The sequence below is a fragment of the Panthera pardus genome, unplaced genomic scaffold (assembly GCF_024362965.1).
Source record: "Panthera pardus isolate Hobbes unplaced genomic scaffold, ASM2436296v1 HiC_scaffold_22, whole genome shotgun sequence".
Taxonomy (NCBI): domain Eukaryota; kingdom Metazoa; phylum Chordata; class Mammalia; order Carnivora; family Felidae; genus Panthera; species Panthera pardus.
In genome coordinates this window covers 81,658,127-81,673,349 of record NW_026526788.1, presented here as the reverse complement: position 1 = coordinate 81,673,349, position 15,223 = coordinate 81,658,127, and the positions used below count along the sequence as shown (strand labels likewise).

Below are 15,223 nucleotides of genomic sequence, written 5' to 3'. Positions count from 1 at the left end.
GTTGGACAGCAGGGTCTCAGAGCATGCTAGGAGGCAGATGTTAAAGACCTCCTGTGTGATTTCTCATCTTAATGAACTGGTGTTCGTCAACGGAAGGAGAATCGAGGCCACAGCAGATTTCTCCTATCAGATCTGCCTTCACGTGTATGTGACCGCAGGGTTGCCACTGCCTGTTAGGCTGAGTCGAGGCAGAGATACGACCCACAGGGAGGCCAGAACTAGCTGGCACGGCTCCCCTGATCTTCCCCACCGTAAGAGGGGAACGCAGTCAGCCCAGCGCAGACTGCCAGGAAGGGGCAGGCAAGCCCGGTGGACCCAGACTTCACACAAATCAGCTGTGGGGATCAGAGGTCCCAGCCACCCTGCTCCACCCGCCTCTCCCAGTGTGATCCACTATGATTACAGACAGCAATAATTCGACATCTGTTCGTCCTCAGCTGTGCAGGCTGAAGCCATGATGATTAATGCTCTGGTAATGGGCACAAAGTAAAAAATATTAATCTTTATAAAAGGTATTCAAAAGGCATCATCAGCTTATAAATGTCCAAGTAGAATATCCGTCTATAACCCCATTACAGCTCTACATTAAGGCAAGATGCAAATTCGAAAATGAATTTGTCCATTTCAAACATTCGTTTTATGAACACTGAGTAATGTGCTGCTTAATTTTTAGTTTGGTCACATTAAACAAATGATCCATAAAGTGCATTTAATAACCTTGAGCCTGTTACATAGAACTGAGATCCAGATTAACACTTTTAATGAGAATTAAACAGTAGGAGCTATATAAATGGGGGATGCTGGTTACTCATTTGTTACAGGCACTCATCTTATTTTCCAACTCTCTAAGAACTCTGTACCCTCATGATCCAATTGGTTCAAATGACTTTCTCCCTCCATATAAGTCTTCAAACAACAGAAATGCAGAAAATGGAGCCATCAACAGAAGGGATCACGGGAGCCATCTACTTATGTCCAGATTGACAGATGGGGTGCCAGGAGCCAGAGTAAAGGGACATGCGGGGATTGCACCACTAAGCAGCCGAGCCAGAATTAGGTGTCTGATCCCGGAGATAGAGCTCCTTAGAATAAATGATCCATACATGTGCATGTGCACGTAAACATGTGTGGCTCGGGTATCTTTACATGTCAAGTGCAGATTACGTTTTTCCAAGCATCATTTTAAGGCAGCAAGCCATAAACATTGGTAGTATGAGGAGAATCCATTCACACGGAGTAACTCTAAGTATGTCACTTTTCCTTTTTGAGCTGTAGTTTCTTTGTCAGTGTTTTGGTCAGAAGCTCCTCAGCACCACTCACCTGAGGGCTGGAACTATGAGAAATAAGATAATCTGCATGTGAACTTTCCGCCCAATGTCACAGAATCTTAACTGAGAGGATGACATAGGAATTAAAAGAATTTAATTTATTGAAAATTGGAAGGAGGACGTGGCAGCATAGAGACTGTATAGCAATGGGAAAAGAAGCTGATCAAAGACGTCTTCTGGATGAAATCACTAGACATAATAAAAAATGTGTCATAAGGGTGCCTGGGTGGTTCAGTCAGCTAAGTGCCCAAATCTTGATTTTGGCTCAGGTCATGATCTCATGGTCATGAGACTGAGCTGCTTTGGGTTCCACATTGGGCATGAGGTCTGCTTAAGAGTCTCTCTCTCCCTCTGCCCCCCAGCCCCGTTCAATTGCATGCATGCAAGCTCTCTTGTCACTCTGTCAGATAGATAGATAGATAGGAAGGAAGGAAGGAAGGAAGGAAGGAAGGAAGGAAGGAAGGAAGGAAGGAAGGAAAAGAGAAAAGAAAAGAAAAGAAAGCAAGAAAGCAAGAAAGAAAGGAAGGAAGAAAGAAAGAAAGTCATCTTTTTGGAAGAAGGAATAGGGCAGCAGATATTTTAGATCCCTCAGTTTTGAGAAGTTTAATAATAGGGGTTAAACATTCATTAGTATTGCAGTAATAAATAATTTTTCAGAAGGAATGAAAGAACCACCAACAGAGAAAAATCACAAATGATTCCCATTTACAAGTAGCTGAAAAAGTTAAAAGATTACGTTGGAAGTACCAGTCATAGTGTCGGAACCGTAAGGTCTGATCCACTCCATCCTCAAGGATAGTCTATGTACTCAGGGAAGGGTTTATGCAACAAAAATAAAATGGGGTCTTAAAGGAAAACCTGGGAGTGGACAGGCTGACCTGGACTCCTCCAACTGTTACAGACAAGTTGCTGTAGGTACCATATCACACAGGCACAGAGCTAATCTCATAGGGCTTGGAAGGAACCATGAACTGCAGAGACTCAGAGGCATGCCATCGTGGTGCCTTCTGTGAGCATTACTAGATATCGGACAATCAAGGCAGCCTCTTCTAAGATTGCTCTCCTTGTTCCCAACGTCAAACAACAGGGAAAGGAGCCCACTCAGAGGGTGGGTGCAGGACAGAGAATCAACTGTGATAAAGGTTGGACCAACTACACCATGAGGAACTGTTGGCACCACCAATCTGATCACAGATAAGAGTCCCTACCGCGAAAAAGAAGAAAAAAGTATGAAAATTCCACAAGCACGGTACTGCGTTTCTACTTGTTTGTTTATGCGTAGTTTACATTTATTTATGTGTTCATCTATTCATGTATTTGTGTTTTGTCTTGTTCCATATGGCATCTGAAGTAAATTCGGTATTCAGAACGTATTACTCATATAATGGGTGTGAAATAGTTTGAGTGGGTGATGGATTTTTAATAAGACAACCCCTTAATCAGCACCAGAGTGGTGGACAGCTCCCTGACTGGGACTTTGCTTACAGATTAGGATTTGTGGTTTAACTCCTGGGCCCTTCCTTATCTGTAAATTAGGAGAATTACTCTTTTCCAATTATACATTTTTAAGCTGATGGCTCTGAAGCCTCTCAGAGGAATCAAACTTGCTATCCAACAGTGCTGAGCACATGGTAGGTGTTCAGCAAATTATAATTAAGAAATTGAGTTGACCCTCCTAGGTTGTGCTGTTTTAACAAACAGTCTTTTCAAATGCTCATATAATGAATGATACACAGTGATATATAGAATGAGATATGAAAAATGTACAATCTTTACAGATTTTTACAAATCTGTACAGATTTTTACAGATCTTTACAAATCTTTACAGATAAAGATTAAAATATTCTCAAAAACAGAAGAGGAGAAAATGATTTCACATTCCACTATTATTTCAAAAACCAGTCTTTGGGGTTCAAAGCCAGTAACATTCCTTAGAAGTCAGGCAGCACAACTACCTAGTTAAGTATTCTGGACTGCTCTATGCGTGGTACGTTATGTGACTATGGTACATGATAGCCGCAACCCCAATTTTTCTTTCTGTACAATATCCCTCAAGTTAACAAAACTACTATAGAGTAGCTCTGGGTTTAAGATCCCTTCAATAAAGAGAAATATCTCTCCATTTTCCACGTGGAGAAGCTCAAGAGATTTTTTGTTTATGGATCAAAAGCATTAAGAAGGTATATTTTATTATAAATCTATATCAAACACACAGCTATTCTTTCTACAAGTTAAGGCAAAAGAAATTGATTAATAGAGTGGTTTTAAGAAATATGAATTTTATAACTGGGATTAATCACAACAAAAATAGTCTAGAAATCTGACTTCAATATTTCCTAATAGCTGGTCCCAACAGGTATCTGAGCCTTTGCCCTCAGATTTCAAAGGGCTGCTGTAACTAATGTTTCTACTATTAAAAAGGAGAGTTTCACTCTGCTTGATAACTGGAAGAATCATTCACCTTGAAAATAAGAATGAGGAAGATAATTTAAGTTCTTTAGGCCTACATTTTGAAGAAGCGCTGTATTGTTCAAAAATGAAACACAAATGAAGTTTTATGAGGCTGATGAACACTGTCTAAAAGGAGCCTGTTCACTATATTGAAAGAAACAGCCATGGGAATGGCCAGAAAATAAGGGACTGGCACGTTTCCCATTCCTACTCACTACCAGATTCCAACCATCAGGGGGAAAAAACAAACCCCAAAATGAAAAACAAACAGAGGGGTGCCAGTGAATAGAGAGCTCAAAACAACATAATCCAGCAAGAGTATTAAACTACTCTCAAGACCATAAGGGGATTATCTTTCCACTAAATCTTTAAATCTTTACTCTTCCAATCTTGCACTACCCTCTAAAAACGAATTTAAGACACAATGGTAAATTCACAGTAAACTCTAAAGAAAATCTCTCCATTGGTTTGGTCGCTTTCAATATGGGAATATGGAAGGGCTAGCTCCTGAAAGATGAAGAAAATGATGTGGTGATAATTGGAATGAACTTTCCCAAAGGTCTCTGGCTCAGATCCACGGTGGAGAGGAACCCATGTGGGTAAGGGCATGCATTCAGAAGCTCCCTCACCTTAACACAAAGGCACCTTGCAAATACGTCCAATGCTCTTGACTAATTTGAAAGTTAATGCTATCTGGTTGATTCCTTTTTTCCTCACTGCTTTAACATTAATGTAAAACATTTTTGTGAGCAGAAATCCCAAACCTTGGTGTCTTAGTGTTTATTTTAATTTAATTACATCGAAACTTTTCATTTCTATAATAGGATTGAAGCTTTAATTTTCACAGCTTTTGTCAGATATGTGGGCAACAATGTAATCACAGGGGAACAAAGCTACAAATGCACAAATTATGAAGCTCTGACCTTTCCGTCTCTTTGTATCTTGCTTTGAAAATCTGCTCACTCCACACCACAGATTATATGCAAGAGTCATCTTTTTGTGAAGCACATAATCTATTTAACCAGCTTTCAAGTAGTCAAGTCACATCGCGAGACAACGCTTGGAAGCCATTACTGCCCATTCATTGACTCCCGTGCACAGCATGCTGAGGAGTCCGACGCCCTTCGCCTCCACGCGGGAGCAGGAGTGGGGACATCCAAGGTGGAGTTGAGACACCGGCCCGGGAACCAGCCCGTCTGCACACCCTGCCTTTCCCGAAACAAAGTCATTTGCTCTCTGAATACCACCATGCTTTTGAAAAAGACATCCTAATGACATGCTATGGTGGCCGGGATTTGCCTCAGAATATGTGGGGGAGGAGCACAGAGACAAAAACAAGACTGAACGGGACTTGAGACCTTTGGAAGCCCAGTGAGGAGTGCACACAGGCGTTTGTGACCCTCTTCTCTCCGTGCTTCTACAGGACTAAGCATTTCTATAACGCGAACAAAAAGCTATCTTGAATCCAGAAGCAGAGTTGAGGTGTCCCTTCCCCCACCTCCCATTTCCACAGAACCGAGGAAGTGCTAAATCAGAAGCAAAACAGATGATCTTCATTTTACAAAACTGCTCACAGATGACCCTCTACATCTTCAGTCACTCACGAGTCTTCCCATGTCTCCCGATGTTACTCATCCTCAAGACAACTCCTTCCTGCTCCATGATCAATCCATGCAGAGCCAAGGCTAGCAGAGACAGCCAGCTTCCCCGAGCAAACACAAAACCTCTCCTCCCCCTACACCGAGTGAATTGCAAATGTATGCAGCTGGTCATGCTTCCTTCTCTGTGCTGCTCCCTGAGAAAAGAAGCGCACGATTGGGATATTCATGTCCGTTTCTGTTCAGGCAATAAATACGCACTGCAGGTGCGCCCGGGGCCAGGCACTGTCCTAGGGGCCAGGCACTGTCCTAGGAGCCGGCGATTGGGCAGTAACAGCATGAACAAGCAGGCCATGCTCGGGGAGCTCTCACTCTAGGGAAAGACCACAGATAACAAAAAAGCCAAGAAGAAAAATGGGCACTGATTTCCCACGGTGGAGAGTGGCAGAAGCAGGCCTGGAGGAGAGCGGCTGGGGGTGTTCCATGCAGGGGCGTTGGAGCACCTCTCAGAGCAAGCTCTCTGTAGTCCCTCTAGATTTTTTGTTGGTCCAGCTCTACTGACTCTTGGCTCATATTTGACATGATGATTACCCTCCCCCATGAGGGCAGGACTTATCTGCCATTTTTCGACTGAACCCTCCACAAACACGAGAGACACGGCTAACGTCGGTTGTGCCTTAAATGTGAGAGGTCAACTCAGCACCATGCACACTTTCATCTTCAGAGGGTATGATTTAGGCAACAAGAGCGAAGCAGGGGAGGAAGCTGAAGCCACGTGACTTCTCGAAAGTCCCTGAGTTAGCAGGCAGGAGAGGCAGGATTTGAACCCGAGCGGTCTCATCAGAAAGCCCACACACTGAGCCCTCTTGCAGACCGCCCACCCTCATCACAGACAGGCCTTCAGAAATCCACAGTTCGTTATCAATGAGGAAGTAAAAGCGTTTGTAGGAGAAATGATGCAAACCATCATTCGTGGTTTTGCAAATCAAAGTTAAAGGAGAGAGCCGTGCACTCAGAGTAAAGGCCGATGGTGTTGACGTGCAGCCGTGCGCTGGGAGGAGTCGAGTCTCCAGAGGGCCTGGTGCAGCACTGGCTTTCTCAGCCGACCGTGTGGCAGACCCCCGCCATGGCCTTCGGTGTGGACACATGTAGTGTGGACTACAGCTCCTGAAGAGCCTTCTTATACTTGGGGGAGATCTCGACATGGTGAGCAGTGTCTCCCCCGTACAGAAGTCAGAACAAATCCACAGCCACTCTTACGACTGTAATGCAGACTATGTCCCGGATTCTGCCAACGAGCCACGAAGCAACGGGAAACGGGCGGTGGGAGGGCCAGCTCTGTGAAGACCTCCCATTTCCTTCCACCAGGGTGGTAGCTGCAGAAACAGCAGGAGCCGCGAGGCCCCGACCCAGAGGGAGCACTGCAGCCGGGGCACCTGGGAGTGGGCAGTGGCCGTGACGGCAGCTGCTGCGTCCACACCGGCTGGGGCCAAACAACCCTCTTTGCCAAAAGACACATCTCCTGCTAGAGTCTAGCAGACTCAGCTGGGTGTGTCCTCAGTCTCCGTGTCCTTTACAGGATAGAGAAGCAGCAGCTGGGGAGGCAAGACTGAAACAACGGGGCACCGTGAGCCTCCGTCTCCCGGGACCCACACGTGGCCCAGGAAGGCCTCTGTGCAGAGAAGCAATTCTAGTGGCAGTATTCACTGCGGGCCTTGCTGTACGTGGATCAGCTGGTCGCTCCCAACGAAGGGGGACTCTTACAACCATGGAACGTATGTGCTATCGGGGGGAGGAGGAAAGCGGTGTTTCAGAGCAAAGCAACGGAGTCAACACACACGCTGGTGAGCAAACACACGCCGTGGAGCCCCCACCGGGAAACCTGGTGGAGCCACACAGCGGTGCACTCTGACCACATCCCCAACAGAATGTTTCCAAAGGGCTAGCACACCCAGGGACCTGTCCGGCTAACTCTAGTTACACCCAGTTCTAGAACTCTGGACCCGTGGGAAGTTGGTCTGGCCGGTTCCACTGGGACCAGGAAGCCCACACAGACAAAGACCATTGTTACAAATTAACAAGAAGCGGAACAAAGCAGGAAAATCAGGGCCATCATATCTCATCAAAAAATACTTTGGCTTTAACTGTTTATGCCAAACGTGGCACACAGTATCTTGCAAAAGTAATGCCATCTTTGTAAGAACAGACCAACCGGAAGACTTCCACCCGTAAGTCTTTCCTGACGAGGATGTAAGGCGGCTACAGGTCTGCTCTGAAGAAGCTGGGAGCTTGCAGATGAGGAAAATCCAGGTGATCTTGGCGAAGAATCTTTCAGAAAGATTCTTAACACTCAAAGCCTGTAAGCGAGCCCTCTTTTTTTTTCTTTTTTGTCAATGTTTATTTATGCCTTTTTGAGAGAGAGAGAGACAGAGAGAACAAGCAGGGAAGGGGCAGAGAGAGAGGGAGACACAGAATGAGAAGAAGGCTCCAGGCTCTGAGCCGTCAGCACAGAGCCTTGACGCGGGGCTTGAAATCATGGACTGTGAGATCACCACCTGAGCTGAAGTCAGATGCTTAACAGACTAAGCCACCCAGGCTCCCCCAAGAAGGGCCTTTTTCACATTGGACGACACATTCTGAAACACTTTGGGGACAGCCCACGAGCATCAGGGAGGGTGTTTGGATTGCCAATGGTGGCTTAAACAAGGTCTACGGACTGGGGAGCTGGGCAGCCACTTCTAAGGCACGAGGCTTCGGCTTAACTGTGGCTCATGTGGCGCACGACAATTCCAGATTCGCACGTTTCGCTCAACCTCATTTTCTATGTCGGGTGCAACCTGCTACGAAAATTAAGTTCCTAACTTTGTACTTAAAAAGATTCTAGGTTAATAATTAATTGCATGCTGCAAAGGCTTCCAAAACAGGACTTGAGGCAGTCTGTGATAAAAGACTTACGGAACAAGAGTGAAAACAGAAACAGGGCACAGTAAAGAAGAGAAACACAATTACCAAACACCTAGGCTGACACAATTACCAAAAATAAAGAAGAGCCCCTTCAAGCTTTCTACTAGCTAAGTTCCAATAGAAGAAAACATTCCCTTGAAATGTATTCTTTTTTTAAAAAAAAAAAATTTTAACGTTTATTTATTTTTGAGACAGAGAGAGACAGAGCATGAACGGGGGAGGGTCAGAGAGAGGGAGACACAGAATCTGAAACAGGCTCCAGGCTCTGAGCTGTCAGCACAGAGCCCGACGCGGGGCTCAAACTCACGGACTGTGAGATCATGACCTGAGCCGAAGTCGGCCGCTTAACCGACTGAGCCACCCAGGCGCCCCCCTTGAAATGTATTCTTAAAAGAATTCCCATTTTAAAGGTTTTTGATTGAACCATTTATGTTTCAGGTCCTTATCCAAAGAGAGCCAAGGGATATGCAGAAAAAGTTCTGTGATAGAAATTACGAATTAGAGGGAAGAAAGTCTTCCCTGTATCAACAGTCAACAGAAGTCAAGTACAATCAATTGTTGACGATTGTTACTAACGTTAATTGGTAATTCAGTGAACTGGTTTACCTCAGTGGTGGTGATGGCGGCAGTGTGTGTGTGTGCGTGTGTGTGTGTGTGTGTGTGTCTGTCTGTCTGTCTTCAGGCTGGTTGGTCAGGAGAAGGGACGTCAGTAACCTCCCTAATATGATCCAAATAGAAAACTTCTGGGTGTAAAGTGTAGTCAGTGTGGAAGGAAAACAAAGCAGGCGTCCCCACCCATCACCCCCACCCTCAAGCCTTCCTTGAAGGCCATATTTCACCAAGCTTTAGAAGACACCTGGAGGATGTGAATAATTCAAGACCCAGCCCTCCAGTGAGACCCTGAAGAATGGACAGTCGAGATGAGTGTCTAAATAAAGGAGATTCATGTGCTTTGAATCCCAAACAAGGGCGACAGACCTGATTTTCACTTGCCCAAGTGAGAAACGGGCGTGTGGCCCACAGAGAGACATGTGGAAGGCTGCAGAAACCCACCCATTCGTTGGTTTGGTGTTTTCTTTCACAAAGAACACTTGATCTCAAATGAAGTCTGAACATTTTCTCTCAACATAAGTCTTCACTGTAAATGTAGACTCCGGTGCCTTTATAAAGTTCAATCCAGAAATGAGGTTAAAACCAGCAGGAAAGCATAGGGTCCAGTAGTCCAGAAGGTACGAAGGACTAATCTGGACACGCACTGAGTTCCAGTGCAGCCAATAGCTCAAGAGGAGACCCCAGGCCAGGACTGCACCCTGAAACCCTGCGTCCCTGAAACCCCACACATGACGACAACAAAATAAACGGACCAGCCAAACGTCTGGACACAAATAGAATAGTGTAAATCCGTGCCTCTCAGTCAGAATGTCACTCAACAGTCTGTACACTTGCCTCCAATAAATGAGGAAGGTTGCGGAATTAGGCAAAGGTTTTAGGCCTTCAATAAAACTGCTTGACAAGTGTAAAATATTAATTCAATCTGTCCAAATAGAAAGAAAATGATTAATAAAAAGGGTAGGGAGATAACATGAGGAAATATAAGGTGTTCCTCAGGATAAATGAGTTGAGGAATCATTAAAATTCTTATTACTTTGAGCAGGGTTTAAAGAAACCCTATCAAAGAAAGCAAAGTTCAGGAGAAGACAGAACCATTATTTCTAAATTTAAAGAAAACTTGACATTTTTCTTTGCAATCATCTGAATGGAAGTAGGTGATTGCCTCCCCAGGATAGACGATCACATGTCTTAAAGGCTACAATGTATGCTGATTATCTTAGGGCTTTGGTGTAGACCTAAATTACAAACTACAAGGTTTTCCCTTCATCTCTCAATGATCTATCACCTACGCTGTATGTCAATTACCGTTCTCTTGTACGGGCTAAATCTTCCTGTCTTGTAATGGAGCTGTTTTAATTGGTTGCAACCTCCACTCCTTTTGGCATGGAGGAGAGAATTCAGAAGGGACAAGGTCTACAGACAATGAATAATGTGACAATTTAATGATTCTCCGGCTTCTACTCACCATGCTGTGTGAAGAGGTCACTGTGAATGATTTCAATCAAGCAGTACAGCTTCTGAATGGTCAGCAAACCCATGGGAACATTTAGGATGAAATCAGTAAACATTTTGCTATAATGAAAAACACAAGTGAAAGAGTTTAGGGATACACAGCAAAATGATCCACTGTGTTCAAGACAGTACCTAGATGCAGGGTCATTAAATGGTCATTAAGCTCTACTAGAATATTGGATAATGCCCATTCTACAATATGGGCCAAAATCTCATCCAACAAAATGATGCTTTAAAATGTTGTTTTTCGCTTCATATCCACTCAAATGGCTAGAATCCCAAGGAAAGACAACAAAAAGTGTTGGCCAGGATATGAAGAAATGGGAGCCCCCATATCATGCTGGTGGGAATGTAAATCAGTACAGCCACTTTGAAAAACTGCCTGGCATTTCCTGAAAATGTTAAACACAGTTACCATATGATCCAGCATTTCTACTCCCAGATATATACCCAAGATAAATGAATATATATATATACATATATATGTATATATATATATCCAACACAAAACCTTGTACGTGAATCATAGCAACACTATCCCTAATACTCTAATAGGGGAAAAACCCAAATGCCCATCACCTGCTGAGGGGATAAACAACATATAAGATAGCCATAAAAGTCATCCATAACAAGGAATGAAACTCTGACCCATGCTACAGTATTGATAAACCTTGAAAACATTATACCAAGTAAAAGGAGCCAGACACAAAAGGCCACATATTGTATAATCTCCTCCATATAAAATGCCTGGAAAAGGCCAACCTATAGACACAGAAAGGAGATTCATGGTTGCCTAGGGCTGGGGTGGGGACACAAAACGACTGTTAATGAGCACCAAGGAGCTTACAGGGGTGATCAAACTTCTAAAATTGCACTATGATGATGGTCACACAACTCTGTAAAGACACTGAACACCATTTAATTAAACACTCTGAACCTGGCGAACTTTATAGTACAGGTATTATATCTCACTAGAGATATTCTTCTAAAAATTTACTTTTACAGGGGCACCTGGGTGGCTCAGTCAGTTAAGCATCTGACTCTTGATTTCAGCTCAAGTCACGATCTCACGGTTCACGGGATTGAGCCCCACACTGGCTCTGCGGGCTAAAAGTGCACAGCCTGCTTGAGATTCTCTCTCTCTTCTCTCTCCGCCCCTCCCTGAATTGTGCATACACATGCTTTCTTGCTCGCTCTCAAAATAAATAAATTAACATTTTTTTTTTAAATTTAGTTTTACAAATAGTCAATAAAACTATGAAGAAGTCTTAGAAGGAGGGTTCTTGTCAGTAACAAAGAAATGCCGTTCACCAGTCATATCAGCAAGGTTCTGTAAAGGAATAATTCCAAGTACTGGCAAAGTTTGGGAAGACAGACACCAACATGCTTTGGTAGACGGTTGCTTGGACTCTTCGAGGACAACTGGATACTATTTGTTTAAAATCTTTTAAGAAAATGCAAAAAAGAAACAGAAAAAAAAAGAGAGAAAATGTAAAACCTGGTAAATCCATTTCACTGGTTATCCTACTGACCTAAATAAGGACAAGGTACTACAATTAACCTACCAAAAAACTTGTCCTAGTGTGTTGTATAATAATAAAAACTGAACAGAATCCACTACCCCTCGGTATAGCACAGTGGCATGTTCTTTGTAATTAAAACCCCAGGTTGGTCTCAAAGTACTGCCACCGACCAGCTAAGTTATCATGGACAAGTTACTTAGCATGAAAGTGGGCGAATAACAGAACCCAAGATTAACGAACAACGCATGGGAAGACTTCGTGTAAAGCCTCTTCTGTGTGGAGAAAGCACATAATCGACGTCAGTACCTACGGTTGCTACCTCAGTAAATGACGGGGGAGCATAGGATACAACACCGTGGAGGTTGTAAAAAAGTATGTTGCAGAAGACTATCGCACGATATGAGAAAACAAGATGTTACGCACAGAAGCTGACTGTAAGATAAAGAATATAACTGTTCATTTTTTTTTTGCTAATGTTTATTGATTTATTTTGAGAGAGAGAGAGAGAGAGAACACGCAGAGGAGGGGCAGAGAGAGAGAGGAGAGAGAGAGAACCCCAAGCTGAAAGCACGGAGCCCGACACGGCTCGATCTCATGAACCATGAGATCATGACTTGAGCCAAAATCAAGAGTCGGACGCTTAACAAACTGAGCCACCCAGGAGCCCCACCTGTGTTGAATTTTTTAAGGGAATACATGTGTACTTATGTATGTGTATATATGTGCATGTGTGAAAATCCAGATCCTTCTAGTTATTTTTAGGTAGTAGAATTAAGTTTCACTCATTCTTCTCTGTGATCTCTTCTGTTTCATCGAAACATGAATCAATTTTCTAAATAGGAAAAAATACGCACATGATTTACAAGGTCATTTTTTTTCTTTTTTAAGAAGTCTGTAGATTCGGTGTCGAAGAGGCACAGAGGCATGTGTAAAGAGCCAAGTGACCACGAACAGACTGGACTGGCCCTGGAGAGGGGGTTCTTCCTTGGATCTCCAAGCACCGGTGCAAGCACCCACCGTGAACGCTGCCCTGCTGATGGGTTAGGGTCTGATCCCCGTCCCCCGTGAGGACAAGCTGAGAGCGTGGCCATGGCCCATCCAGCCGCAGCCTCCCTCACTGCCTCTGTTCCCTAGATCTGAAGCTCTAAGAATCTTCACCAGAAGCACCCGGAAGATTCGTTAAAACCGAATGTCTGGGGCCCACCCCACATTTCTAACTCAGAAGATCTGGGAAGGACCCCAAGAGTCATCATTTTTCTAACAAGTCCCCAGGGGCTGCTGATACCGTCTGTGCTGCAGGGACAGGACGATCCAAAGACCCAGGGCAGACGTGCTGCCAGTGGGCCCCTTCACTCCTTTTCTCGTTTAGGGAAGATGCTAAGCTGTGAGCAGTGTTTTCAGTGTGTGGGAGCAGGAAATAAAGGTGTCCGTGCAGGACGCTGAATCCTAGGCACACCAGAAACCTGGTGATTTGTGGAGGAGGCCTCCCGGAAAGACCCCGGCCCCTCACTGCCCGGGCATGAGTAACCTACCGTGGATATAAAGAACGGAAAGGGTGACCATTTTTTACTCAGTGTAACCACTCAGGGGACACACGGACCTTGACTCACGTTTAGAGGGGCATTCGGGGCTGCTAAAAACGATGCCAATCCCCTGCAGGTAGTTTACAGTGTCAAATGTTACATCAAAACCGAAATCAAAAGCAGACAAGGGCTGTGCTTTAGATGTCTGGGGTTAAAAAGGCTGCGTGTCCCAGTGGCTCACAACAGTCTTGTAGAACGCAGGCACACGTAGGATTGGGCAGGAAACACAGGTGGAAAAAGGAAGGATTAGGTCCCAGCCTCACTCCTTGGTCTGAAAGCCCAACAACCAGCTTCCTTGAGGTTCGGTTTGATTTGGTTGATATTATCTTAGGTGAGGACACCCAGCCCTCAGTTAAGAGCTCACAAAGAAGCCGAGTGTGTTGGGCAGGGTGGGGCAGCGAACAGAAAACCTCCTGTGTCAGGTATTTTAGGGGCTGAAAACACAGCCAAAGCCCAACCACCACAGTGAAATTCAAATTCAAAAGAATAGAAAAAGCCAAATCTGTATGATCTACCCATTGGGCTGCAAACAATCTTCTAAACAAAATACTCTGTGGGGTGATGGATGATGTCTTTTCCATGTAAAGTCATAATTAGGGAAGTGTCACAGACATCATGACCAGCATCTGTTCTAGAATGATCCAGGGCACTGACCTCTGGCAACATGAGACTGAACCTCGAGCCTCCCATAACTTCAATGCACAGAAAGGGGGGCAAGATGAAGGACGCGGGAAGACCGCACCTTGGGTGCTTCCTTACCTGAGCTCTTTGGGATCGAACACCAATTTCACATCGTTGACAATGGTTGGCAAGTATTTCAACGCTGCCCCCTGCAAACCAAGAGCAAAGACTGCTGAGCCTTGCGGAGTTTGGCAAAGGTTAATACGAATCTGTAATTACTCTGAAGAACCACAGACATCCCAAGAGGAGAAAGATCACTTTCTAGGTGAAGAGAGGAGATGGTCGAACACAACAAAAACAGAGCAAACACGTCTAATCCACCAACAGTGGTGATCTGTCACATGGGTATCTTGGCACATAATAATTTAACAGAGGCCAACATTTATTGCCTGCCGACAAAACGCCTATACCGTGTGCAGCTTTTGCACGATTTCCTCCTTCACCCTCACGAAGCTATGGCAAATGAAGACGCGTGTCCCCCAGAAGAATGCTCTATCATTCAAATCACTGCAAATCCATCATATTCAACATTTAAAATGATTGCCTTTGTTCCGTTCCAAAACTGTTTTCTGTATATCTGCGTATCCCTTAATTAGGAATCTTTATTTCTTTTCCTTCAGTAACCTTATCTCTTGTATTCATATTTTTTATCTTCTGGAAAAGCCACGCTCTCAAAAACCAGAGTGATAGTAATCGTGACAGACGCTACCACATGCTATGTGCTGTGCTAGAACCTTTGTATATTTTATCCTTAATTCCACCGGAGCTCCGACAGGGAGCTGGCTGTGTTGGACAGCAAGCAAACTGCCAGTGGAGATGTCAATTACTTTGCCCCCAATCACACAGCTAGAGCTGAAGAGAGAAGTACAATTCAGTTCAGTGGGAAGCCAGAGCCTTAGCCCCCTCAGCTGTGACCTGACGGGAAAAGTTCTTGGATTTTCAGTCTGACCGTGGTTGCCCCACCTCTCTCT

At 44.5% G+C, this 15,223-nt stretch overlaps 1 protein-coding gene across 3 annotated transcripts in view; it reads right to left on the bottom strand.

Annotated features, from left to right (window-relative positions):
- Nucleotides 1-15,223, bottom strand: part of DOCK1 (dedicator of cytokinesis 1) — a 522,147-nt gene that overhangs the window by 321,381 nt on the left and 185,543 nt on the right. For all 3 annotated transcript variants that reach the window (XM_053910043.1, XM_053910041.1, XM_053910042.1), the window contains exons 24-25: nt 14,331-14,401; nt 10,419-10,525 (exon numbers count right to left, since the gene is read on the bottom strand). In XM_053910043.1, coding sequence (XP_053766018.1) covers nt 10,419-10,525; nt 14,331-14,401 — 178 coding nt within the window. The remainder of the gene's footprint in view (nt 1-10,418; nt 10,526-14,330; nt 14,402-15,223) is intronic.